The 26,385-nt window shown below is 38.2% G+C and overlaps 1 protein-coding gene across 1 annotated transcript; it reads left to right on the forward strand.

Moving 5' to 3' along the window:
* Positions 1-2,776: 2,776 nt before the first annotated feature.
* LOC131727318 (mitogen-activated protein kinase kinase kinase 2-like) lies at positions 2,777-25,123 on the forward strand (the record flags this gene model as incomplete). Its single annotated transcript, XM_059018839.1, has 5 exons — positions 2,777-2,817; positions 3,080-3,179; positions 9,186-9,299; positions 23,400-23,481; positions 24,954-25,123. Coding segments are annotated over 5 exons (507 nt in total), but the record flags the coding sequence as incomplete, so codon positions are not given.
* Positions 25,124-26,385: the final 1,262 nt, after the last annotated feature.

Consider the following 26,385-nt stretch of genomic DNA (forward strand, 5'->3'; position numbering starts at 1 on the left):
AAACCATTGGAGCTGTTGGAAGTTTTTCTAACTTGTACAAGGAACTACCGTTCCTCTCAATTATCTTGTTGCTGCTAATTGTTACTCCCTTGTACTAAATTTTATATTTAACTACCTCATTGCTGCTATTTGCAAGTTTTGTACATTTCATGCATTAGTAAAGAAATGTTACTATAAATAAATGGTACACTTTTATTCATTGGTGATCTCTCTTTGTTCTTGCCCAGTATAATATTTTGTCCAATATAGAACCTGTGCATATTTGAGGTGATTTAGTAAATTAAAACTCAATTCTGAAGGCGCAGTACTTTCAGTGGTGTAGTCAGGTCTACAGTCCAGAGAATTCTCAGCTGGCTGACTTCATCTTTTAAAATACTGCTTGTTTTCTCAACTAATTGTGTAGCACTGACAGTATTAACACAACACTCTTGCAAACTGAAGGTTATAGTTTCAATCCCACACGTGCCATTTTAATATTTATATTATATAAAAAAAAAAAAAATTCAGACAAATGTTCCATTTTAAAACAGAAATAAATCATTTAATATAAATGATATAGCCATCAAAATAAGTGTGTACCCTAGTATATTTTCATGTTGACAGAACAAGTTAATTGTCATTACAATCGGATGTCTTACATATGCGTGGATAAAACTCAATTATTTTTTTTTTGCATGCAGTGTGTGCAACCAGTCCATTTTAAAATATGAATACATTGTTTAATATAAACAAAGCTTTATTTAAGTCACCTGTTCAAGCAGGTTCAGTCAAAGTCATATTTCATTACTACAAAAAAAATAAAAAAAATAATAATAATAATATGAATTTACTCTTGTCAAGTGACCCCGGAGATTGGATGTGCCTCCATGATACATCAACAGTCTCTTGCACAGTTTGTATTCAACTTTTTGGGGCATTTAACAAAAACATCCCAAACAGCAGAGGTGTTTCGAGACATTTCTTCAGTACAGGTTACGCTATACAATGCTTTACTGTCAAGCTGGCAAATGAAGAAATTAAATCCAGCCTCTGGATAACACAAGCTGGAGGAGGGAGGGACGGACGGTGCTCATTTTTCAAAATTAAAATTATTAGTGTTAACGTATATTTTGTATTTCAAACATATTCTACCATAGCACTTCTCTTACACTGTATTGTACACTAGGTATTCAGTACATATTTTACTGAAGCACTACAACCGCTATAGGTACTCACATCCATCCCAGGTGTTTTGATTCTTATAAGTGGATGAGTCTTAAAAGCTGACCGATATGATTACTGTGGTGCAGAATCAAACTTAGTATGAGAATGATACAAGCTTGTTCCCTGGCTTCAGTGTAACGTGTTGACCACTAGATGTCACAAGTTCCCGCATGTATGCACGCCCACGAAAAATCCACAGCTGCTTTCTTTAACGAATTATGGATAATAGTCAGTTAGTTAACTGCTTGTTAAAGTTAATGACACCTCGATAGAAATGGCTTAGCTGATAGCTTTGTGATTGAGGTACAGAGGTGTAAGGAAGCAGAAGTAACAAAAAGAAACCAAAACTCGAGTAAGAGATCTAGTGTTTGTTCCACACGAAGTACTGTTAGTTAGTGCTCCAGCTGAGAGCTAGGTTTGTTTTGTTTGTTTTATTAGCGGTTGTTTTGCCACTGCAGTGTAAGAAAAATAAAACCAACACCGGTTTAAAACTCTAAATCGAGACCCCAGCCTGATAATTTACACTGCCCTCGGCCACTCTGTCGCATTACAATTAGCAAAAGCGTGCCATCAGCAGTTTAAATACAATATACAGACATCAATGGTGCTCAGTCATTGAGGATAATACAAAACAAGTTATTGTGGGTAAGCAGCTTGTCATATGATCATGGTTATGTTTACTCAAGGCTGCAGAATCCTATTTTACTACAGTGTACTTGAGAAGCGATCAAGTACGTGAGGGTGCCAAGTTTAACTGCCGTGCAGTGTTACGTGTAGTGTTACTTTTGAATTAAAATGACATCACAGTACAGTATTTTACTATCAGCACTACCACTGCATTTAGGCATCTATGGCTTACTTATTTTCTGTTGCAATGCAAATCACACAGTTTTTCATTAAGCGGAGATGCAAAGCTCTGCAATCTCCCCCTGCCCCCCCCTTCTCACCGCGCCGCGCCGAAATCCCACTTCCTCTACATGCATATCACACAGTAACACTGCTGTACTCAGTATGTATTCAATTAATGTGTATTCACTTTATTGAAACACATTTTCACTAACAGAGAACACAAAAAAACATACCTGCACAATGCAGTGGTGCAGTCACGTTTGATTACAAAAATGCAGTGTTTCCTGCATCATTGCACTATCCTCGCTGCATACGTGCCTAATCACGCTAGATGTGATCAAATTCAAATTCAAAAGCAGCTTTTATTGGCTGTACACGTCATTGCACTTGATTAAGTACTGTATTACATGTAGTCAGTTTGCCCCGAAATGATTCTTATAAGCGGATTGCTTGATTCTTACAAGCAGATTATTTTACATTGGTTGGTATAGGAATGATTTGGTCCCAGTGGTTTTGTTCACTATATGCAGTTGATTCTTATATCAGTGATTTCTTATAAACGGACTGCACTGTATCAGCACACCCTTCATATATAGATACTGTGTGTGTGTGTGTGTGTGTGTGTGTGTGTGTGTGTGTGTGTCTATATATATATATATATATGTTACTGACATCTTTGTTATATTATTTAAACAAATTGATGTTGATTGTCTTTTTATTTCAGAATGATGTCAGAGTGAAGTTTGAGTATAGAGGTGAAAAGAGGTGAGATTGTAACTATTCATCCCAATTCAATAGTGAATCCATTAAATACTTCTGTATGATTTGTAACATTACAATTGCATTTGCAATTCATTATTTGAAATCACTTGGTTCTAAACTACAAACCAAGATGTAGTGGGCATTTATCTGTATCCTAAGAACATTTAATTCAAGCGTGATACAATTTGGTATGTATTCTTTTCTTCATGTTCTATTTTTGTATACTTGTAAGCATTGTTTTGTGTTTTTTTTTTTTTTTTTTTAGAATTCTGCAGTTCCACCGCCCAGTGAAACTAGAGGACCTCTTTTCAAAGGCTAAGGTGGCCTTTGGTCAATCAATGGACCTACATTACACAAACAATGAGGTATGGTGCAATAACTTACACACTAATTCATTTGGCATACAGGTCCTATACTGATCTATAAAAAAAATCTATATATACTGTTATAAAATGCATTGTGTCTTCACAGTATACATCATCCATCTGTATGATGAATTCATCCAGAACTATAAAACACTCAATGTATATAAGATGTATATAAATACTAAAAAATAAACTAGTAAAACTCTATTCATTCATTTAGCATCTTCATTGCCTATACGATGCTAGCCACGGCTAGCTATTTACCAGTCACAAGACTGTCACAGTGCAATTACACAGAAATCTCACAGCTTTGCATTTTTGTTTTTTCTGACCATCCTTGAATCAGATGCACTTCATTTGTCCTGCCTCCAGGTGGCAAAATAAAGTAGAAAATGAATTAAACTAAACAGCAAGGAGCGCTGTGGACGTAACACTAGCACCGCCATAGCTGCTTTTTGAACGGTTTTCCAATTGAAATTTAAATATCTCCGTGTATGTGAATATCTTGTGAATGTCCGTACTTAAGTGTTACTAAATATCTGAATCAAATACCCATACAGTGTTTCAGCTGCAGAATCGTAAAAATGAATACGTTATAAGCACTTGCTTCTTCAACCGCCAGATCCGCAGTTTATGTGGCATATTGAAATCAATACAGTATAGCCGACAATTTAGTCTGGGCTTTGTAATAAAATCAAAGTCATTGTGAAAGAACTTATATACTCCTGTCGAGTGCTGAAACACTAATGAAAGTCATTCTACACATCATTTATTATTGTTATTATTATTATTTATTTTATTAGTAGTTGTCACAAAATATACACATTGTAATTCAATCTTGAGAACATTGCAAACCCATGTGTTGTGATCAATGCCTTGATCAGTCACCTCTTGATCATGTATGCTAATTCTTTTGTATTAGGTGTAGGGCTGGCGACAGGCTGGCTGGTGTTAGCGTTTTATTAGACTCTGCTGTGGGCACTCCAATTCATTATTATCTGTATACTGACTAAGAAGATGGCTCAAAGATGAGTACTGAATACGGAAGAAGTGCTTGAACTGTTACAAGATTTGGCTGAAGGCGATTCTGATGGCGAGGTGAGTGATAATGACAGCAAGGCATCCTGGGCTGTCGAAGCTAGCAGTTCCGACAGTGAAAGTGAGGACACAGAGCCGGATTTACCTACAGGTCAAACACAACAAGTGCCTGTCCCTGCGGCCTCTCCTGCATCTGCCGCTTCAGCACCACCAGCACCAAGGACAACTACACCTGCTGAATCAGCTTCTCCAAGCGTAATTCAGGAGACGGGCAAAGACGGGACAGTTTGGAAAATTATAACGGTGATGAGGCTTTGAGAAAACGAACATCAGAAAATGTTTTGTCTGAAGCTTCAGGCCCAACACCGCACGCAAAATGAAACATAGATACCCCACTCAGTGCATTTCTGTTGGTGATCTCTATGCAACTGCTGCTTCACATTCAGCGCTGTACCGTGGCAGAGGCACAGCAGGTACTGAATGTTGACCCTTGAGGACTGTCTTTAGAGGAATTACAAGCTTTCATTGCAATCCTGTATGTGCGTGGTGCATATGTGGGCAAAAGCATTTATGTGGAGAGCTACTGGTCACAAGAGTGGGGTCTTCCCTTCTTCAAGGAAACAATGTCACGGAATCGCTTTCGGGAAATCTTGAGATTCATAAGTTATGATTTGAGAACAACAAGAGCAGCCCGACTTATTACAAACAAATTTGCCATGGCATCAGAGGTTTGGGGCAGCTTCATCACAAATAGCATTGCCTGTTACAAGTCTGGACCTAACATCACCGTGGATGAGCAGCTGTTTCCCACAAAGGCACGCTGTCGCTGGTCACAATATATGGTCAACAAACCAGACAAGTTTGGCATCAAATTCAGGCTGGCAGCTGACGTGGATTCCAAATACCTTGTAAATGGTTTCCCCTACCTGGGAAAGGACGAAACGCGCCCTGCTGGTGAGAGACTGGAAGACAGTGTTGTGCTGAGGCTGATGGAGCCGTACTTGGGCAAAGGACGAAGTGTCATGACTGACAATTTTTTTATTTCTCTCCATTTGGCCAGGGAGTTGAAGAAAAAAAACAAAACACTTTGGTAGGGACTGTGAACGAGAGTTACCACCAACAGCTCAAGCCGTGCGAGCCCCCCTGCACTCAACTACACTCCTCAAGCTGCGCGAGCCCCCCTGCACTCCACTACACTCCTCAAGCTGCGCGAGCCCCCCTGCACTCCACTACACTCCTCAAGCCCTGCGAGCCCCCCTGCACTCCACTACACTCCTCAAGCTGCGCGAGCCCCTCTGCACTCCACTCCACTCCTCAAGCCCTGCGAGCCCCCCTGCACTCCACTACACTCCTCAAGCTGCGCGAGCCCCCCTGCACTCCACTCCACTCCTCAAGCCCTGCGAGCCCCCCTGCACTCCACTCCACTCCTCAAGCCCTGCGAGCCCCCCTGCACTCCACTACACTCCTCAAGCCGTGCGAGCCCCCCTGCACTCCACTACACTCCTCAGGCAGAACGACTGTGCCACCCCTGTTTTTTATAATGTTTTGGACCTGGCAGCCATCAGCTCTTTGGTTTTGTACAAGGAGTGCACCAGCAACACAATCACTTGGAGGGACTTCATTTTGCGGCTAGCCCTGGAGCTACGGCAGAAACATTTTGATAAGAGACACGAAAGCTGGCTGGCAAATGCCTCTCAACCTTTCGCCAGCACTGCACACGGAATAAAAGACAATGCCAGGTTGCTAAATGCAATAAAAACAGAACTTTTTATGTCTGCGCCCATTGTGAAAAGGCAGTCTGTGGCAAATGCACTGGTACAGTTGAAAAGTGTGTTTTCTGCGTAGATTGTACTTAGAAAGCTATTTCACTCAAAGTGCTTTCACGTCGCATAAGTTATGTTATATTTTTGTTTTATGCTATTTTTATAACTAGTTATTTATGTTTTATAATTTTATATGTGCATACAGCTTTCTACACCTGTTTACACAGAAGTTTATTGCGTAAAGTTTATTTTATTACAGTTTTTCATGTTTATGTATATGTGCTCGTTTTGAAAAAAATAAGAAAAAAGTTTAATTTTCAATGTAAATACAGTGTTTCTGCTCTGAAAATGTTATGTATGATGTTCATAAATAAAAATATTCAGTTGTATCCGATTGTTTGTTTTTCATTTTCATATTGAAGCCGTTTTAAAATGGAGCCGCACATTTTGCTGGGGCGGCGGTTGTATGTAGTCCAAAATCTCTGCGAGACGATCTCTGTCTACTTCCTGGCCTGACATCACACCAGCCAGCCTGTTCACATTTGGTGTCAGAATCGGGATAACAGCACCTCCAAGACTTAGGCCGTCTCCCAGGGAAGCCAGCTCGCCGTCGCCTGGGGAGGCTTTTCTAGGAGTTGGTCTGCTGGGAAGAGGATGACACCTCAGACGACTGGTTCCACCTCAAGAGGCGAGCTAAGGAGCCCGAACGTCCACATCCCAAGAGGGGGAAGGCCGGGCGTCCACAGCCCAAGAGGGGTAAGCCCACGTCTCCAATGACTGAGGGAGAGCTGCACCAGTCTCCAGTGACTGTTGGAGAGCTGCACCAGTCTCCAGTGACAGAGGGAAAGCATCACCAGTCTCCAGTGACCGAGGGAGAGCTGTACCCGTCTTCAGATATAGGAGACTACCTGCTGCTCCTGCCTCCACCGCTAGAGTGAGACTACCTGCTCCTCCCATCTCCACTGCTAGAGAGACTACCTGCAGCTCCCACCTCCACCACCACAGGGAGACCACTTATTGCTCTTACCTCCACCGCCAGAGACTACCTGTTGCTCCTGCCACCACCACCAGAGGAGCTGAAGCTACCTCCCAAGGATCAACTCCTGTCTGAGTCTGCACCGCATAAGGCTGCCGAGCCTGCACCACCCGGGGAGGCCAGCTCGCCGTCGCCCAGGGATGCTTGTTCGCCACCACCTCTAGGTTGTTTGCTGCTGACCCCCAGGGATTTGCTGTGGCCTCTGGCAGAGTGGGCCACACCGCCACTGGCAGCATGTACACTGGCGCACCTGCCTTTGCTGGAGGAGTCAGCCTTGGTGCTGTCAGCACGTCCGCTGACAGCATTGCTGTTGTCAGCCTTGCCGCTGCCAATGTTGCCATGGGTAGCATTTCCACTGCCGGAGTGGGTCACCCCGGTGTCAGCCTTTCCGCTGCCAGCAGGGCCACAGGAGGAGGACTCCGCCCCGTTGTGCTGACAGCATTGCCATTGGAGGAGGACATTGCTCCGATGTCGGCATTTCCGCTGACAGCATTGGGACAAAGTCAGTGCTGCACTGTTTTGATTTAGGTTGCTAAAATCTAGTTTTCAGCATTGGAGGTAAAATACCAGAAATAGACGACAAAGCAGAAAAAGCAAAGTATATTTTGGCTGATGATTGTGTCAAGATAGTTCCCAAAGAAACTGTACGTGCAGATGGAGGTAATTGTTTTGCACATCGATCGCTATTTAGCTTCAGAATCACACATTAAACAAAAGGCTGCTACAGAGGCTGCTGAATAGAACGTAAAATAAACAGCTTTCAGAAAACATACTGGAAAGTCAGCACAGACAAAAAGTATTCCTGTCGGTTGTATCCAAGTTAAATCAGTACTACAGTTACGATCTACCACAGCCACCTCGCTTCAAACAACCTGCTGCTTACTTTTTAAACGCAGTTAGTATTATAGACCCAAATAGGCACGTTTTCTTTGTTTTGACTCGGTACTAATAAAATAAATTATTGGATGGGACAAATAACATGACAACGAACATGCTGCGTATACTCCCTTTATTAAAATATGCCAGATGCCCTTGGGTAACCAAGTTTTCGGACTGTTTTTAATCGATTTCCACTTCTGTATAACTTGGCAAAGCTTTGCCTTACACTTCCAACCAATTCAGTGGATGCAGAATGTGCAGTCTCAATGTATGGGTTAAGTCCACACCAGACAGAGAATGTTGGCAGCAACTGCTGGGGGATGTTGCATGCTTACCTTTAACAAATGACAGCACTCAGTTTTAGTAAGGAAGCAAGTACCACTGTTTTTAGGCTTTTATAGTGCTCTGAAATATTGTCTACTTAGGTTTATTTAATGTTTAAACAGGTTCACGAAATGTCAGCGAAATCCTAATTTTATTACCCGCAAAAAATACGCGATTTACCGCGATTTAAGTAGATCCCTAATTATACATTATAAATATTATATAAGTAGACCCCTAATTATAATCTGAGATAGATGACAAAGGGAGGGAGGCGTCACATTAAACTTAAAAGTCTAGCCCTACTATTCATTTCAAAGGGGAGTTTATATTATTAAACTGAAATATTTTTAAAATCTGTTTCGTTGAACAAAATCAAAAAATGTAAAGTGTGTTTCAGACTTTGAGCTTGATCCACTTTTTTGTACGCTAAGGCTAGAGTTACTAGCTTCCTGTATACTGCTTGTTGCTATGTGAAGTATGCAGAGGAATGTTGTGTTAAGAATCAACACAGGGGTGACGAAAACAGTACAATGAGTACGACAGACTCATTACAGGAATGCCAAAAGGTTTGTGGAATTAACCAGTGCGTGGCTAAAATTACTGTTATCTGTTATAAACTAGTTTCTAGAATGCAGAAGATGCTGGACGGTTAACTAACCAGCATATCGCATTGACGTCAATTTTATCGTTAAGCATATCGCGACATACTTCACCATTTTTATAGCTGGCCATGGCTACCTCTATATTTTGAATTGCCTTGCTGGGACCTTGTATAGATAGTGGGTTTTATTATTTATTCATATATTGAGGTTGGAAATCTATACAGTATGGCTCTCATATGTGTTTATCCAGTGATTGACTATGCAACCCTGTAAATATTAGTTCACTCTCTTATATTTTCGAATTGCTGTTCCCAAGCTGTTACATTCTATTCAAGTGTGTATTCCAACTCTTGCCTCCCTATAGCTTGTGATACCCCTGACCACACAGGATGACCTGGATAAAGCAGTGGAGCTTCTGGACCGCAGTGTTCACATGAAGAGTCTGAAGATACTTCTAGTGTTGCAAGGAAACAATCAGGTGAGGAATTATAGGATTTCATGTAGAAATTGAATGCCATGTGGAACCATACTTACGAAAATCTTAAAACAGAGGTGACATTTAGTATACCAAACTTTGACACAATATAAGCACAAAACCGAGCAGAAACAAACACATCAGTAGGGCTTCTTGTACTGGACCTTTAGCAGTAATATTTATATACAGTAATGGTACAAATTATGGCAACAACAACTGATTTACAGCAAGGGTAGGGGTATGGATTGTATTGTCCATTTTTCAGCACTCAGACCCCTTACTAAATATCCTGGTATCTCTGAATAGATAATCGGCTCCTCTTTAAAAATATGCTAAATATTTTAATGAGCAAGACATCTCGCAATGTTCTCCTTTTTCTAGTAAAGCAGTACAACTGGGGATGGGGAGTTTGTTGCCAGATAATTTCACTAAACAGCATTGTTAGTAAAGGAGTCATATTTAGGGTACCATTAAACTTGTGAGAGGGATTGCTCATTAAAATCTTGAGCATATTTTTTAAACAGGAGACAATGATATATTCAGGGATACCAAGATATTTAGTGAGCAAGTTGTTTGAGTGAAGTTATCTGGCAACAAACTCCTGTCAGGATGTGAGTGGTGCGTGGATAAAAAGGAAATGTCCAAACAATACTTTATAGTGCAAAAACGTCTGTTCTTTATTTTACACTTTTTTTTTTTAGAAATAATAATTCTAATCAAAAATGACAATAATCCAACCCTATACCAACAATGGTAATGGGTAAGGTTGAACGGGTTTCAGTCCCAAAACACAAGTCCAACACTCCGATAACCAGAATCCTCCGTGCACGAAAACTGTGCTCTTCGGTACATGGTGCGTGTCTGTTGTGCAGTGCAGTAAGGGTAGTGCTCACGGTGTGGTGCTGGCTCTGTGGCTGCAGCTCCTGGCTCTCAATCCTCCTCTGCAAGACAAATGACACTTAACAAACAACAAACAAAACAGCGCTCTGGCTCAGGTTTCGCATTCAGCGAAGGGGGCTGTAGTCATGCAACTGCGTTCCCTTTGTACGACCAAACTCCTCCCTGCAGTCAGCCTGGCGTCACGGTTTATCTTGATGTATCATTCTACTTGAGATGTCTTGCTCATTTATACTATTTTTTAAAGAGGAGACGATTATCTATTCAGTGATACCGAGATATTTAGTAAGTAGAGAGTCTGAGTAAGGAAAAATGGGCAATACAATCCCCACTTCTAGAGTTGCTGTAAATCGTTGCCATAGTTTGTATAGCTTGTGCCACTTAAGATATTACAATTGATATCTAAAACGTCAAAGCATTTTGTTAAATACAGTGTAGAATTGTCAGGTTTATAGGCCATCTCTTACTGATGGAGGTCCCTGGGTTCAAATACTAAACTATCAAGTACCAAACTAAATTGGCACCCTTGGCAGTCTCCCTTGAGAGGAGGAGGTGTTATGGTCAGGACAGAGCTACAGTACATGCAGCGTGATTGTAAAGTGATTCACGTGGACATTGCAGGAATGGTCCATGAAAGTAGCGTGAAGCTTGAGTGAAGGACGCATTAAGATCGAGTGTTGTCAGGCACTGAGAGGGGCGCTGTGGAGCACTGCCGCTGCAAGCTAAATGCTTGTACAGCACTGCTTTTTACAGTGTCACTTCAGCAGTGATTTTTTGCTCTTCCTCTTTTTAAAACCATCGCATACTCGCACATATATGTTCCATTTCAAATTAAATAAACTCAATCTAATTGGCTTAATGTTACATAAAGAAATATATCTTGAAAGCTTAGCATAATAATGCATGTTACTAAATAAATAATTGTCGTTATTTTCACAGATAAAAAAGGGTTGTTCACCGATACGTTTAAAAAAATATTTCACACAGAACACATCGCACCATGAACCCTTTAACCACCTATACTTGGCACAATAAAATCCCAGTTTGTCTAAATAAAAATCATCAATGTAGTTAAAATGTGCAAGCTTACAGTAATACTAATAGAGGCCAATTGTATTTTGAATAACCCTACAGACATAAAAGGCTGGTATGTAGCTGATGTTTCATAAACACATGCAAAATACCAAAGCAGTGCAAACAAACATATTTTATTTTTTTACCGCTGTGTAATAACTGATCTCTTCACCCAATATGACAAAATTCACATACTACTTCTTAAAAATGCATTGAAAACAATACTGTTCTGTTCTCAAATTCCTTTTCATCTGGCAATGTTGATTGCACCTATTTCCAAAATCATGCTGCTGCAAAATAAAAATAAATGTTGTGTAGTGATGTTTATATGATTGTATATATTATATATTTTTTGTTGCGACTTTATGTGGAATGTAATAAACGAGAACCAAAACGGTGAGTCTTTTTTTTTTTACCTTCAGTTTACAACGCCATTTCCACGTTTGTTTTATTTGAAGTGTTTAAAGTTAAATTTCAGTTTTTGTTTGGTTTCGTTCAGCTACAATAAGGCACAAGTAAACCTCATGTTCTTACTTTATGAAAACAAATCTATGGGCACTGTCTCTCTGCCGTCCAATGTGCATTGCAAAAAAAAAAAAAAAAACGTCCTTGGACTCCAAAGCGGTTAACTTTCTAGTTTACTGTTCAAATGACAACAATGTTTTAATCAGACTATCAGTGCGTCTGTACTGGTTTTTCTGTGACCTGTGCAGACTGTAGGAGGTGGGTCAAAGTCATGCTGCATTGTTTTGATTTAGGTTGCTAAACTCTAGTTTTGAGCATTGGAGGTAAAATACCAAAAATGGACGACAAAGAAAAAAAAGCAAAGTATAGTTCGGCTGAGGATCGTATCAAGACATTTACCAAAGAAACTCTACATGCAGTGGAAGTAATTGTTTTGCACCTCTTGTAATGTGACTTTGGAGAAAATACGATTGATCGCTATTTAGATTCAGAATCACACATTAAACGAGGCTACTACAGAGGCTGCTGAACAGAACGTAAAACAAACAACAGCTTTCAGAAAACAAACTGGAAAGTCAGCGCAGACAAAAATTATACCTGTCGGTTGTAGTCAAGTTAAATCAGCACTACAGGTATGATCTAGCACAGTCACCTTGCTTCAAACAACCTGCTGCTGCATACTTTTTAAACACAGTTAGAATTTTACACCCAAATAGGCACGTTTTCTTTGTTTTGACTCGGTACTAATAAAATAAATTCCTGGATGGGACAAATAACACGACAAACGAACGTGCTGCATATATTGCCTTTATTAAAGAATCCCAGATGCCCTTAACCGAGTTTTGGGGCTGTTTCTAATCGATTTCCACATCCTGTATAACTTGGCAAAGCTTTGCCTTACACTTCCAACCAATTCAGTGGATGCAGACGTGCAGTCTTAATGTATGGGCAAATCCACACCAGACATAGAATGTCGGCAGCAACTGCTGGGGGATATTGCATGCTTGCCTTTTACAAATGACAGCACTCTGTTTTAGTGAGGAAGCAAGTACCACTATTTTTAGGCTTTTATAATGCTCTGAAATATTATCTACTTAGGTTTATTTAATGTTAATTTTATTCCATAACCTGTCCACGAAAAAATACGTACGTTTACCGCGATTTAAGTAGACCCCTAAGTATAAGTAATGGTAGAAAAGACAAAGACAAGCTTACCATAAAGTGTTCTCTCTTGAAAATCCCCCATTCCCGACGTACAAATCAGAACAAGAAGTAGAACATTGTACCAATGTCTTATCAGAGTAGCTGTCAACATCATAACTATTTACAGTTTTGCTGTTTAAAAGTTATTAAAAAAAAAAATGATGTGCTATTTCCAAATCAAAGTCTTAATAATTCTCAGGAGCTTCCTTTTGAATTTGTCATGTTTTAGATGATCCTCACGTAAACGAGAGCGTTTTCTGGTCTGCACTCTGTTCTGACAGCTAAAACCCTGTTCTGCTGGTACACAAGATACAGTGCTACATGAGATACTGAGACCTCCGCTGTTTTTTTTTTTTTAAAGAGGATGCAGGGAGCAGTGGAAACATTTTAACATGTTGCATTGCATAAAACTACTACAAAATTATTGGATAGGGATGAAAAGAGGATCTGTTGTCTTTTACATCTGCATTTTAGAAACGCACTGATGTTATTTTTTTTGCGTTTTATTAAAATGTCCTGCATATATAACACATAATTCTACATAAAGGTTTCCTGAAATGCGGTGTCAACTTTATGTACTGTTTATTTTTGGAAATAAATAGTAGTTGTGTAGTAGTAAGGCCTACACAATGTATTTTTACCCCTGTGATATTTTTCTACTTTGATGTGTTGCTGTAATGACTTGCTGTAAAACACAGGCACACACACGGGCCACTCACCCCTGCCCCTACTGCTATGCGATCTCTGCCTGTGTTCTGAGCAATATAGTGGTTTTTATTACTTTTTGAAAACAAACAAATACTTACATTGTGAGGGAATCTTCAAACGTGAAAGTCCTGTGTTCGTCCCAGCATTATATTAAATTAAATACAGATGAGCCCGCTTTCTATCGTGATTGCCGTGCAGGCATAAGTTGTGCTCTAAACAGGGCTTCACATTTGCCTATGACAGCACATTATGAGTGTGAGAGAAAAAAAGTAAGAAAACTAACGGTGAATTTAAAGAGCAGTGTTTTAATGTCATGTCCCCATTGGAACGTATTATAATAGCAATATCTCTTATATTTTCGTTGAGTGTAGATCTCACACTTAGAATTTAAATGCTAAGGAATTTGAAACATTTAAAACCACAACAGGTTATATATAAAAGTTAATATGAGGTTTTCGTCTGTGTTTTATTTAGGTTTAATGACTCATAATTAAGGATACGATTTTGTCAATTGTAGATTTTTAAAAAAGTCTGAAATCTTGGAATTTAATGTGAAAACACATTTTATTATTATTATTATTATTATTATATTTCTTAGCAGACGCCCTTATCCAGGGCGACTTACAATTGTTACAAGATATCACATTATACATTATTTCACATTATACAGATATCACATTATTTTACATACAATTACCCATTTATACAGTTGGGTTTTTACTGGAGCAATCTAGGTAAAGTACCTTGCTCAAGGGTACAACAGCAGTGTCCCCCACTGGGGATTGAACCCACAACCCTCTGGTCAAGAGTCCAGAGCCCTAACCACTACTCCACACTGCTGATTTGATTTGGCACTTCCTTTATTTCCTTTAAAAATGCAGTATGTCATGCAGTGAAAATACACATATGTAAATTGTTTGGTTGTGTATATGCACACAGCATTTACGTGAAGCTATGTAGGTCAGCGAATGAGATTTGTACTGGCTGAGCGAGCATGTAAATGAACACGGATCGTATGTTCCTGTAAACTCCGTTGTGATCTTCACATACATACAACGCTTGTTAATTTATTTTTTGAAACAAAGTGGGCTTGCATCTTCAAATAATATTAATTAATTCTTACATTTTATTTCTTGAATTTTTTTTTCATGCAATGTAGTGTACCCAAGTAGTCTGTTGAAAATAAATAATCACTTTCTCTAAAAGTAAACATTGCTAAACAAAATACTTCAGACCGCCATTGAACGTCATTTTTTATTATTGTTATTTCCAGCAAACTGTAGATAAAACGATAGGTTTATCTATTTTAGTAGTCTTTATTTCTGATCTTTGTGATGCCCCGCTTCTTGGACAAGGTTTTTTCAACTCTGATTTTGTTTTGTTTGTTTTTATTTTTGAAGGGGCAGTGCTCTGTAGGTTACTCAGAAACAACCAATTTAAATGTTGCGCTCTTATTATTGAAGAATATATATATATATATATATATATATAATTGTAGCGATGTCGGTAGGGGCATCACACAGGGCGAGGAAACCAACACACAGGCATGTTTCATTTTGAACACGGTAATAAAAACAGTTATTTCACATGCTGATTTTGTATATATATTTGTACATTTACGCCGGATGAGCACAGAGAAATAGGAACACAGAAAAAAAAAGTTACGTTGGTGTGAAAGGACCTTTTTAACACTAGAACCGCCAGATTTTTGAGCTACCTAGAACCGACTACTTTCAAGATTAAATATTTCCTTCTGATATATTCCCAGTTGCATTTGTGGAACAAAATGAAGGATTGTTGTCTCCAGGTACATTGAAAAATAAGTAACTAGGCTTTCACTGATTTTGCATCTTTACAAATCCACAATCATAGCAATCTCTGTCTTGTAGTCAGTCTACAAACAAAGAAAGGCTTGAAATAAATAAAAAAAAACATGTGTACTAGGAGGAGGGGGCGTGTCTTGTTTGCTGCATTTACAAAAAAAAAAAATAGAATATTTTACGTTATGTTTAGGGCTTCTGATTTTCGGTTTTAACCGATAAAACACCCCTGATACAAAAAAAATGAAATCGGTGGATAGCCAATAAACACTGGAAAACACCGGAAAAACTGTGGAAATGGTTAATCTATTCATGTTGACTTTACCCTTTTCCCATTTAAAAAAATTAAAACATACTACAAAAATAATAAATACATTTCCCAGTGTTGCTGGGCAATGTCCCACCTTCCTGACTTGTATCTATCATTGATTTGGACCCTATAAACAGTGCTGGCCAGGCAGCAAAAAGAAGGGAGGTCATGATCGTTGGGGACTCCATATTGAGAAACACAGCAAGTTCAGTTTGCAGTTTGGACCCCCATACTACAACAGTGTGCTGCCTTCCAGGAGCCTCTGTCAAGCACATCACTGAGAACGTGGACAGGCTCCTAGAACGAACAGGAGACGACCCGGTAGTAGCCGTCCACATCGGTACAAACAACATTGGAAGAGACCAGCCAAGATCTCTGCAAAACAAATTCAGAGAGCTAGGAAGGAAATTAAAAAGACAAGACCAAAACTGTGGTATTTTCTGGGATACTGCCGGCACCTTGCAAAGGAGCATACAGACAGCTGGAAATACATAATCAAAATGCATGGCTGAAATCGTGGTGCACACAGGAAGGCTTCACCTTTCTTGAACATTGGAGCACATTCTACGACAAGGACTATCTATATAGGTGGGACAGACTGCACTTAAACAGAAAGGGAACCAATCTACTCGGAGAAAGGATCCTTGAAGAGGTCCAGAAGCATTTAAACTAGAAAGGAAGGGGGGAGAAAACAAAAAAACAGAAGGGAGACCACATCAAAACAAGGGCAACAACTCAGGTAAGACAACTATTAAATGTATTTATCTTAATGCTAGAAGTCTCAGAAACAAAATGTTAGAAATTGAAGCTACTGCACTAACAAGTAACTACGATGTGATAGGTGTTACAGAAACTTGGTTGTCTGAGAGTGATGGAGACGAATATAATATTAGTGGATACACACTGTATAGGAAAGACAGACGGGACAGAAGAGGCGGAGGGGTAGCGCTATACATAAGAAATAGTCTTGAAGCCCAGGTGTTAAATCAGGACAAAGAAAACAATGCAGAATCAATATGGGTCAGAATAATGGACGCAAATTCAAAGGGCATAATAATAGGAGCATGCTATAGACCGCCAAATTCAGACGCCAAGCAAAATAATCTGTTATACAATGACATTCGAAATGCGTGTAGAAAAGGAGAAGCCATACTAATGGGGGATTTCAACTTCCCCCATATAAAATGGGAAAACCTGGTGGGGAGCAAGACGGACGAAATTGAAATGGTGGAAATTACAAATGACTGCTTCCTAACACAATTTGTCAAGGCACCGACCAGAGGGGAGGCATGCCTTGATTTAGTCTTTTCAAATAATGAAGACAGAATAACTAAAACACAGGTCAGAGAGCCATTGGCAAACTCAGACCACAACATGGTCTCATTTGAAGTATTTTTTAAAACCCCAAAAGTAATGACTAAAGCTAAGGTTTACAATTTTAGAAAAGCAAACTATGAAGGTATGAAACAGAGACAAACAGAAGTAGATTGGAGTAAAATAGAGAGAACATCCACAGAAAAAGGATGGCTGTTTTTTAAAAATGTAATACTAGATGCGCAAAACAATTACATCCCAAAAGTAGACAAATCTAAATCTAAAACAAAATGGCCAAAATGGTTTAATAGATCAATTAAAAAAAATATTCAGCAAAAAAAGGCACTTTGCAGAGCGTCTAAAAGGGACCAAAAACAAAGTACACAGAAAGAGTACTTGGAACTGCAAATACAAGTCAAAAAGGAAGTTAGAAAGAGATAGTATAGTAAGCAAACTTGTTAAATTTGCAGATGACACAAAAATAGGAGGAGTGGCAAACACTGTTGCAGCAGCAAAGGTCATTCAAAATGATCTAGACAGCATTCAGAACTGGGCAGACACATGGCAAATGACATTTAATAGAGAAAAGTGTAAAGTACTGCACGCAGGCAATAAAAATGTGCATTATAAATATCATATGGGAGATACTGAAATTGAAGAAGGAATCTATGAAAAAGACCTAGGAGTTTATGTTGACTCAGAAATGTCTTCATCTGACAATGTGGGGAAGCTATAAAAAAGGCCAACAAAATGCTCGGATATATTATGAGGAGGGTTGAATTTAAATCAAGGGAAGTAATGTTAAAACTTTACAATGCATTAGTAAGACCTCACCTAGAATATTGTGTTCAGTTCTGGTCACCTTGTTACAAAAAGGATATTGCTGCTCTAGAAAGAGTGCAAAGAAGAGCAACCAGAATTATCCCGGGTTTAAAAGGCATGTTGTATGCAGACAGGCTAAAAGAATTGAATCTATTCAGTCTTGAACAAAGAAGACTACGCAATGATCTGATTCAAGAATTCAAAATCCTAAAAGGTATAGACAATGTCGACCCAGGGGACTTTTTTGACCTGAAAAAAGAAACAAGGACCAGGGGTCACAAATGGAGATTAAATAAAGGGGCACTCAGAACAGAAAATAGGAGGCACTTTTTTACACAGAGAATTGTGAGGGTCTGGAACCAACTGTCCAGTAATGGGATCCTTCAAGAAGCTGCTTGATGAGATTCTGGGATCAATAAGCTACTAACAACCAAACGAGCAAGATGGGCTGAACGGCCTCCTCTCATTTGTAAACTTTCTTATGTTCTTATGTTCTTATACCGCCTATAAAAAAATAAGTACACGGAAAATAAAATATACTTGGGGTCAAAATAATATGGTTTAGTATACTGACAGTATAAATCATACTATTTTGACCCCAAGTATACTTTTAGTACACCTTTTTTATAATGGACAATAAATGAATCAAAATAAAACAGGTCATTATCGCACAAACCCATGTCCAGCTTCATTCATGCCACACCTTTGTTCTGCACTCTCCGTGGGTTTCCTGCCCCAGCGATTTAATTCCTCGTTCTTGCCCACTACTGTTTTCACCACATTTCCCCCTCCTACCTATTGTGTCTCCTTAATGTCCTCTTTACTAGGGATGTCACGGCATACCAGTTTTACGGTAAACTGTGGTATAAACTGCCACGGTTTTGAAACCGCAACAGTTTTTCTATACCATGATTACCGAGTTCACAGTATCGGCGCTTTTTTGTATTCACCGTTTGTCCAGCGGTGAGCCGCACCGGCATTTTGGAGTTTTGTTTGTTTGTTTCCCGATAATTTTAGTTTATGAATGAGCAAGACAGCGATGCAACAACTGTTTCAGCCAATTGCCGTGCAGGTGCTGGCATTTAGCATTTCAACCAATTGGCACTAAGCAATACTATGCAAGGTCGGGCGTTCATGGTTTCAACCCATCGCTAATCGTATCAGCACCTGCTGTAAGAGACGGCATTTACTGTATTATGCTTTCGCCAACTGTGATGTCGGATGGCAAACCTTAAAAATAAATCTCTAACTTATAAAACACCACATTTAAAACAATCAAGAATAAAAATATTTTACGGTGTTGTTGTAGCAGTAGTAGCTGAGAGACGCCGGGGCTCCGGCAGCATGTGCATAAACTCTAGGATTACAGTACAGCATAAACTCCAGGTGAGATTTTGTGCAAACAGCAGAGCCCTCCAAGAAAATAGTTTGAACACTAATTTGGAGAAAGTATAGTAATGCGCGTTTTTATTTATTTCACGCCTCATTAATGCAGTGGTTTCATTTGCATGGTAGGTTCTATACTGTCATTTATAAATTCTGTGACGTGTATAGAATACGTTATAATTCAAGCTGTGTGATTTGTCCCAGTGCTAAACAAAACAATTGTGTTGCATGTTTGGTTTTGCCAAGATCGTAACGTATTGCCACTGCATCATAAAGAAAATACAGCTGCATAAGGATTATACCTTTCTACCACAGAATATATTCTTAAAAAATTGCGTGAGAGAAGTGGCTTATGAACAGTAAGTACACAGCTTTATTATTATGTATACTATTTAAGTAAGCTGCCAAATGCCCTGGGAGAATATAAATCAAATTCTGTTTTTACATAGCATGTGTAAACTGTACTGTATTACTGTAGATACCCTACCCCCTTTGCAACCTAGTTTTTATTTTGCCTCTTGAAAATCAGACTGTTAGCACACAGAAAGCGCGTTTTCACCACGTATTGTTTTTTTTAAACTTGTTTTTAGTGGAATCGCTATAATCTTTACAACATAGAACATACAGTATGCATTGTGATTAAATGCCTACACAAGAGGACATTTGAATTGTGAATTTTCATTTATGCAGATCTAGACAGTGTCTGACTGCCTAATAAACATTGCTGATTTAAAATGTAAATCCATACCTGCAACATGTCCGCCTTGCTGTTCCATTTAACTCAGATACTGTAATAAAATAAGCATGCAGTCGTGTTGCTGTTAACAGTACACTGACTAGCGAACTTCCTTCTTGTTAAAATAATTTGCTGTACATTAACATATTTTTTTCATTTATTTACACGTTCAATAGTCAATTATGTATGTGGGTGTGTGCAAATTTATTAAAACAACCCTCTACGTCTGTAATTTGATTTGTTGTACAATGTATAGCACCTTTTTCATTTGCAAATGGAGATTTCAAAGCCAGACCAGTTCATTAGTGTGGTATAATTAAATACAAACATTCTGCTGTAATATTTTGTGTTTCAAATTGTTGGAAACTTTTTATTTTCTCAACAAAGTTTTTTTTTGGTTAAAAAATGATTTGACCATAGTGTATTTCTTTAAGTAACCATTTAAAAACGGATTACAAAAAATGACAGTATACCACGGTATGGCGATAACCGTGGTATATTTTTTGACGGTTACCATACCGACAAAAATTTATACCGTGACATCCATATATATATATATATATATATATATATATATATATATATATATATATATATATATTTTTTTTTTTTTTTATCTACTGGCGAAATGTTTTTGACAGTTGGTGCTTAACACATACTGAATTATTTTAGCCCCGAATTTTAGCATTTTTTGTCATAGAAGAGACATATTTCACGTATTTTATTACGTTACCATAGGCTACTTTTTTTTTTTTTTTTTTTTTAAATCAATCCCATTCACTTGCTAGATTGTTTGTTGATATGGTTAATCGTGCTATGTTTAAACATGTTTAGTACTGTACTAAAGAAATACATCATCAGACTACAGGGACCACATGTCGCTAGAGTAAAAATTCCAATTCAGAACAATACAAAATGTAAACAGTAGCTTTGAACTCGCACAATGTACAAATATTATTTTTTTAAAGCTTATGGTTGAAATTAATTACAAAAAATAAACTCCTCCCCTACAACCACTAGAACTGTGATGGCTATATTCCCTGAATAACTCATGTAGATTTGAATATAATTAATTACATTTTAATATATGAATATAAAGAAACTCATTTGGCAAGGGTAGCTCAAAAATGACATCTGAAAATCCCATGTAGTCGGAGAACTCGTGCCACAGGAGAGGCTACAGGAATATAAAAAAATAAAATAAAATGATTAAAGCACCAGAGGGTTACTTGTGTTTTCATTTGTTGTACAGTACGTTATTACGTTCAAACTTGCGTATAAAACAACGTTTTATTTAAGTGAGGTTATTTTAGACACCTTGTTTATCTAGTTTGGAATCTCTCACTCACTTTGTCTGAAGCCGTCACTCGTTTCCACCGAAATATCTTCATAATGACAGTACACAGTATGTACTACTATAATCTTAAAAAAATCTCAGTGCCAAAAAGTAACATTGCAAAAGTGTTAAATTAGGCAGCCTGTTTATTTTCCAGTATGTTAGAGGGAAAAAAAGCACTGGGATCCTCAGTGTTACGATAAATTCTCTTAAGCACTGTCACTAGAAAACAAAATAAATTAATCAAACCTCACAACAAAGCTTAACATCGCATGTAGCTAATGTCTGTGTTATCATTATATATCTTTATAATTGCAGAATTTATCACAATATTGCATGTTTCTATTGCAGAACGAACCTTCTGAATAACCACGTGTCTAGAAAGATCATTTACCTGACTGTTGGTTGGATTTATTTACATTTTTTTATATACACGTATATATTTGTTTTACATTTGACCCATTAACACCAGTGATTGTTATAAAGAAAATAAAAATGTGTTGTCATATAAGAAAACAGAATCTTAAAAAACAAATGGGACTGCAGGAAATACTATCCATATAATATTGAAAAATGACCAAATTAAGAAAGAAAAGGAAATAATATATATATATCTGTTTATTCTACCAAGATTGATATTGAATATAACCATTACAAAACAGTAATACTGACTGTATATTGAAACAAAATCAGATAAAAAGAAACCTGGGGGGGGTGTATTGTGTACATAATGAAACCAAAATTACTGTTATTGTTAAACAACTCTCTTCCCTCTCTGCTTTATCGGACGGCCCTCCGTTGTCGCGCTCTGTGTTTACGTCTATTCAACACAATTGCTGTCTGTAATGCTGCAGTTCCCTCATTGACCACAATAAAAATGTCGTGGGAAGGCAGCATGAGAGTAGGGTGAAATGTGCAGGTGAGTAGCGTGAAGACTGAGTGAAAGCTGCAGGAAGGCAATGTGTTGGTGGTCTGAGCTTGCACGAATCACGTTACAATCACGCTGCATGTACTATATGAGGTGAACCCCTCATGCCACGTGCTGTGTGCCATTGTACCTCACCTTTAAGGAGCACTGAAATAACAAGCTCCAAAAATGTAAATAAATTAACAAGTAAACAACGATGGCCCTAAATCTAAGTGAACTTAAAAATAGTCACAGTAATTCTGGTAAATAACACAGCATGTGAACAAAATAACTGAAGCAAACTGATTTTTGTTTAATTTTGACAAAAGAACATCACACCTTTAAACTGAATGACACTGTTTGCATTAGCAGTAGAGAAAGACAGTTACTAATTATTACTTGAATGATAGACCCTTTAGTCAGATATTACATGTTCATCACAAAGCCCCACTGAATGAACTGTAAAGCAAAGGATGTCATACAGTAGTTTAAGTAGTTTAGTTTAAGTAAAATGTTTTTTTTTTTTTCAGGCATAAACAGTACATAAAATTAGAAATCGCATATAAAAATAATAATAATTAATCCCTGTCGTTGTTTCTTCTTCACAATAAAATACACATTTTCAAGTAATAGCATTACTGAGGTTTAATTATGCTTTTTTATTTGCTGAAAAGCAAGTGAAAACTGTCAAATTTAACTAAATGTTGACCACTATACATAACATTTCTCTTGCAAGTTGGGCCCGTGTTAGACAGCATGTGGAGTGATGTACCTGCATCTGTACCACCCCCGATCCCACACATCAGACAAAGCAGTTTTTTTCTGGCAAGGTGGTAAAACACAACACTTTAAGATTGTCAAATTAATAAAATGCAGTATTATAAGACAGGTGGGCATGACCTTCATGGAACACACATTCCCTGTTGTTATTGGCTCCTCAATTTAACTGCCAATGATAGCAGGCGAATTGAAATCAGTTGGGAAACTGCCATGGTAGTAATTCAACTAACAGATTGTGATCTGTGCCGTTTTTCAATTTCTTTAACCGGCAAAATGTGAGGTGGCCTACCGGGCTACTGGTGGTGCAATTTTGGAGGCCCAAATAACTCAGACTTGTTTTTTCAGGTTTCAACCAATAATATGGAATTGGATGACGATAACACAGTGTTTAGAAGCTCTGAGAAGAAAATACCCCATCCTTTAATAGGTATGTTAGAAGCTCTGAGAAGAAAATACCCCATCCTTTAATAGGTATGTTTTCTCTGGAAATGCAGGAAGTGTCATCACCGCTCTTAGAAGTAGTTTAAATTCAGCAATCTATTTCCCAATACAGAGCAGGTTAGCTGGTGTCAAAGCTGATTATCCCTGGTGACTTCAATGTAGTGTAGCAGTATGTCTGTATGTTTGTATTTCATTCTTACATTTTTACTTATATCTTGAAATACACTCTTCTACTGGGGAAATCCCTTAGCATAAGACAGAAGATATTGAAGGTATTAGTATTTTGCTTAAGTTATGACCTCTAATTACAGTGATCCCCCTTTATAAGAACCAGTTATAATGCAACATGTTCTTGGCTCCCCCATGACGCTGTTCCACTACCGCTGTGAGTCTTGTTATGGAGCGGCCTTGTAACTATAATTCCTGACCATACCGTTATAAAGGGGGAGCACGGTTGTTGGGTAGAAGATTATCTTGGTAATAATACCTGGATTTCTATCATATTTTGGTTATACAAATACAGTTGCTGATTGGCACCCTACATTTAATATAAGAAAACATGTTAAATACAAGCATTTAGAGAACATTAGCCACTAATTAATATAACAAAGACCAAAATACACAATTTATGTTTATGTTTAGTTTAACTAACAATCTATAAAAAAAGCACTTAAGCATTTTCAAATATTAGTTCATGACAAAAGTATTGGTAAAAATGTAATAGAACTAATTAAAAAATATATTTGTTGATTTAAAAACCATTGCACAGTAATTAAGCTACATTCAAATTTTAGAAGCATCATACATAATAGTGCACGAAAGAACTGTACAAAGGTACCTGAACACAGAAGAGTTGTATGCACGTAGATCTCACTGCAAACCACTTTTAAAGGAATTGTGTTAAGCAAGCCATCTATAATTTGCCAAGAAATATGAACAGGAATCTGAAGCAATCTTCAACAAAATGCTCTGGTCCATTGAGACTAAAATATAACGGAACTGAAAGAAATATACAAGACAGAATGGGTCCAGATTTCATCAACAAGATGTAACATACTGTTTAAGACATCTGAAAGCTGTAACGAAAGCAAAATATACTTTTATCATGAACAGATACTTTCAATGAAATACATTTTTTTTATATAAAGATTATTTGTTAAATTACAAGATTGTTTATTTTGCTTTGCTTGTTTTATTAAAAAGTGGTTCAAGTTTACAAAAGTTTACTTTAATCTGTAACCTTGAATTATGGTATAAGCCTAGGGTGCCAGTACTTTTATCTGGGACTGTAGTTCACAGCTGATCACTAGGTTTTGGATCTGCAAAATTATGTATTTTTTGCTGTTCGTACTAATTCCCTTCCTCCCCTTCCGATTGTCCCGTTCTCTGTGAATCTAGAAGTATATCTCTTGCACAGTATTGGAAGTGCCTATTTTCAGTACTGTCCTCTGTCCGCAGGTACTCACTCCACAGACCGCAGCTCTCCCCCTCCAGGGTACGTACCAGACGCCCAGCAGCAAGTAGCCCACAAGGGATCCTTTACCAGCATCAATAGCGAAGGGGAGTTTATTCCAGAAAGCATGGACCAGGTAGGGACTTCTGCACTTGGTGCCCATTCCACTGCCCAGGTTGGATTTATGAAATTTAGATTTACAGCCTTAGTGAATGTAGCTAATGAGCAAGGCTGTATTTTTTTTTTTTTTTCACGATTTCCGTGAAATTTACTCTTTTTCCGTGTAATATGTAGTTCCCAGTGAAAATTCCCATTTCTGAAAGAATAGTGTAAATATACAGTAGTTTGCAGAAGCATTTACCCCTCTGCAAAGTTTTCACATTTTGTTGAATTACAAATAATCTATGCACAGTTTTTGAAACAAACTTTTTTTTTATTCAAAGCTGTAGTGGTTAAACTGAACACTGTTATATGAGGAGGAGGTTAAATGTCAGCAAAACTTGCAAAGAAAATGTACAAAATGAAATTTACTGGTTGCATAAGTATTCAGCCCCTTAAGTCAGTAATTGGTAGAAGCACCTTTTGCAGCAATTACTGCTAGGTGTCTTTTTGGATAGGTCTCTACTAGCTTTGCACAGTAGGATGGTGACATTTTTGCCCATTCTTCACGGGAAAATTGCTCCATTTGTGATAAGTTTGTTGGGGATCGTCGATGGACTGCAATCTTCAAGTCTCGCCATACATTTTCAATTGGATTCAAGTCAGGACTTTCACTGGGCAACTCAAGAACATTAATTCTCTTCTTGTTCAATCACTCCAGTGAGGCTTTGGCTTTGTGCTACGGGTCATTGTCCTGCTGAAATGTGAATTTCCTCCCCAGTTTCTTGGCTGAATCAAACAGGTTTTCCTCAAGGATTCGCCTGTACTTTGCACCATCCATTCTCCCCTTTATCCTGACAAGCTTCCCAGTCCCTGCTGAAGAGAAGCATCCCCATAACATGATGCTGCCACCACCATGCTTGATAGTTGGGATGGTGCTGACTGGGTGATGTGCAGTGTTGGGCTTGGGCCAGACGTAACGCTTGGAATTTAGACTGAAACGTTCAATTTTTCGTCTGACCACAAAACCTTTTTCCACATGTCTGCAATATCATCTACATGCTTTTTCGCAAACTCCATACATGCTTTAAGACGAGGCTTTTTGAGTAATGGCGTCTTTCTTGCCACCCGTCCATACAGGCCAGATTTGTGTAGGGACCGGCTTATTGTTAATGTGTGAACACTGACTCCCATCTCAGACACAGAACTTTGCAGATCTCTCAAGGTCATTGTTGGCCAGAGGTCATTGAATACTTCTGCAAACCACTGTACATATTTTTATATCTTAAATAAATGCAGCAAACATCCTACCTGTTACACTGCATTTAGGCACCTGGC

The sequence above is a fragment of the Acipenser ruthenus genome, unplaced genomic scaffold, assembly GCF_902713425.1.
Source record: "Acipenser ruthenus unplaced genomic scaffold, fAciRut3.2 maternal haplotype, whole genome shotgun sequence".
Classification (NCBI taxonomy): Eukaryota; Metazoa; Chordata; class Actinopteri; order Acipenseriformes; family Acipenseridae; genus Acipenser; species Acipenser ruthenus.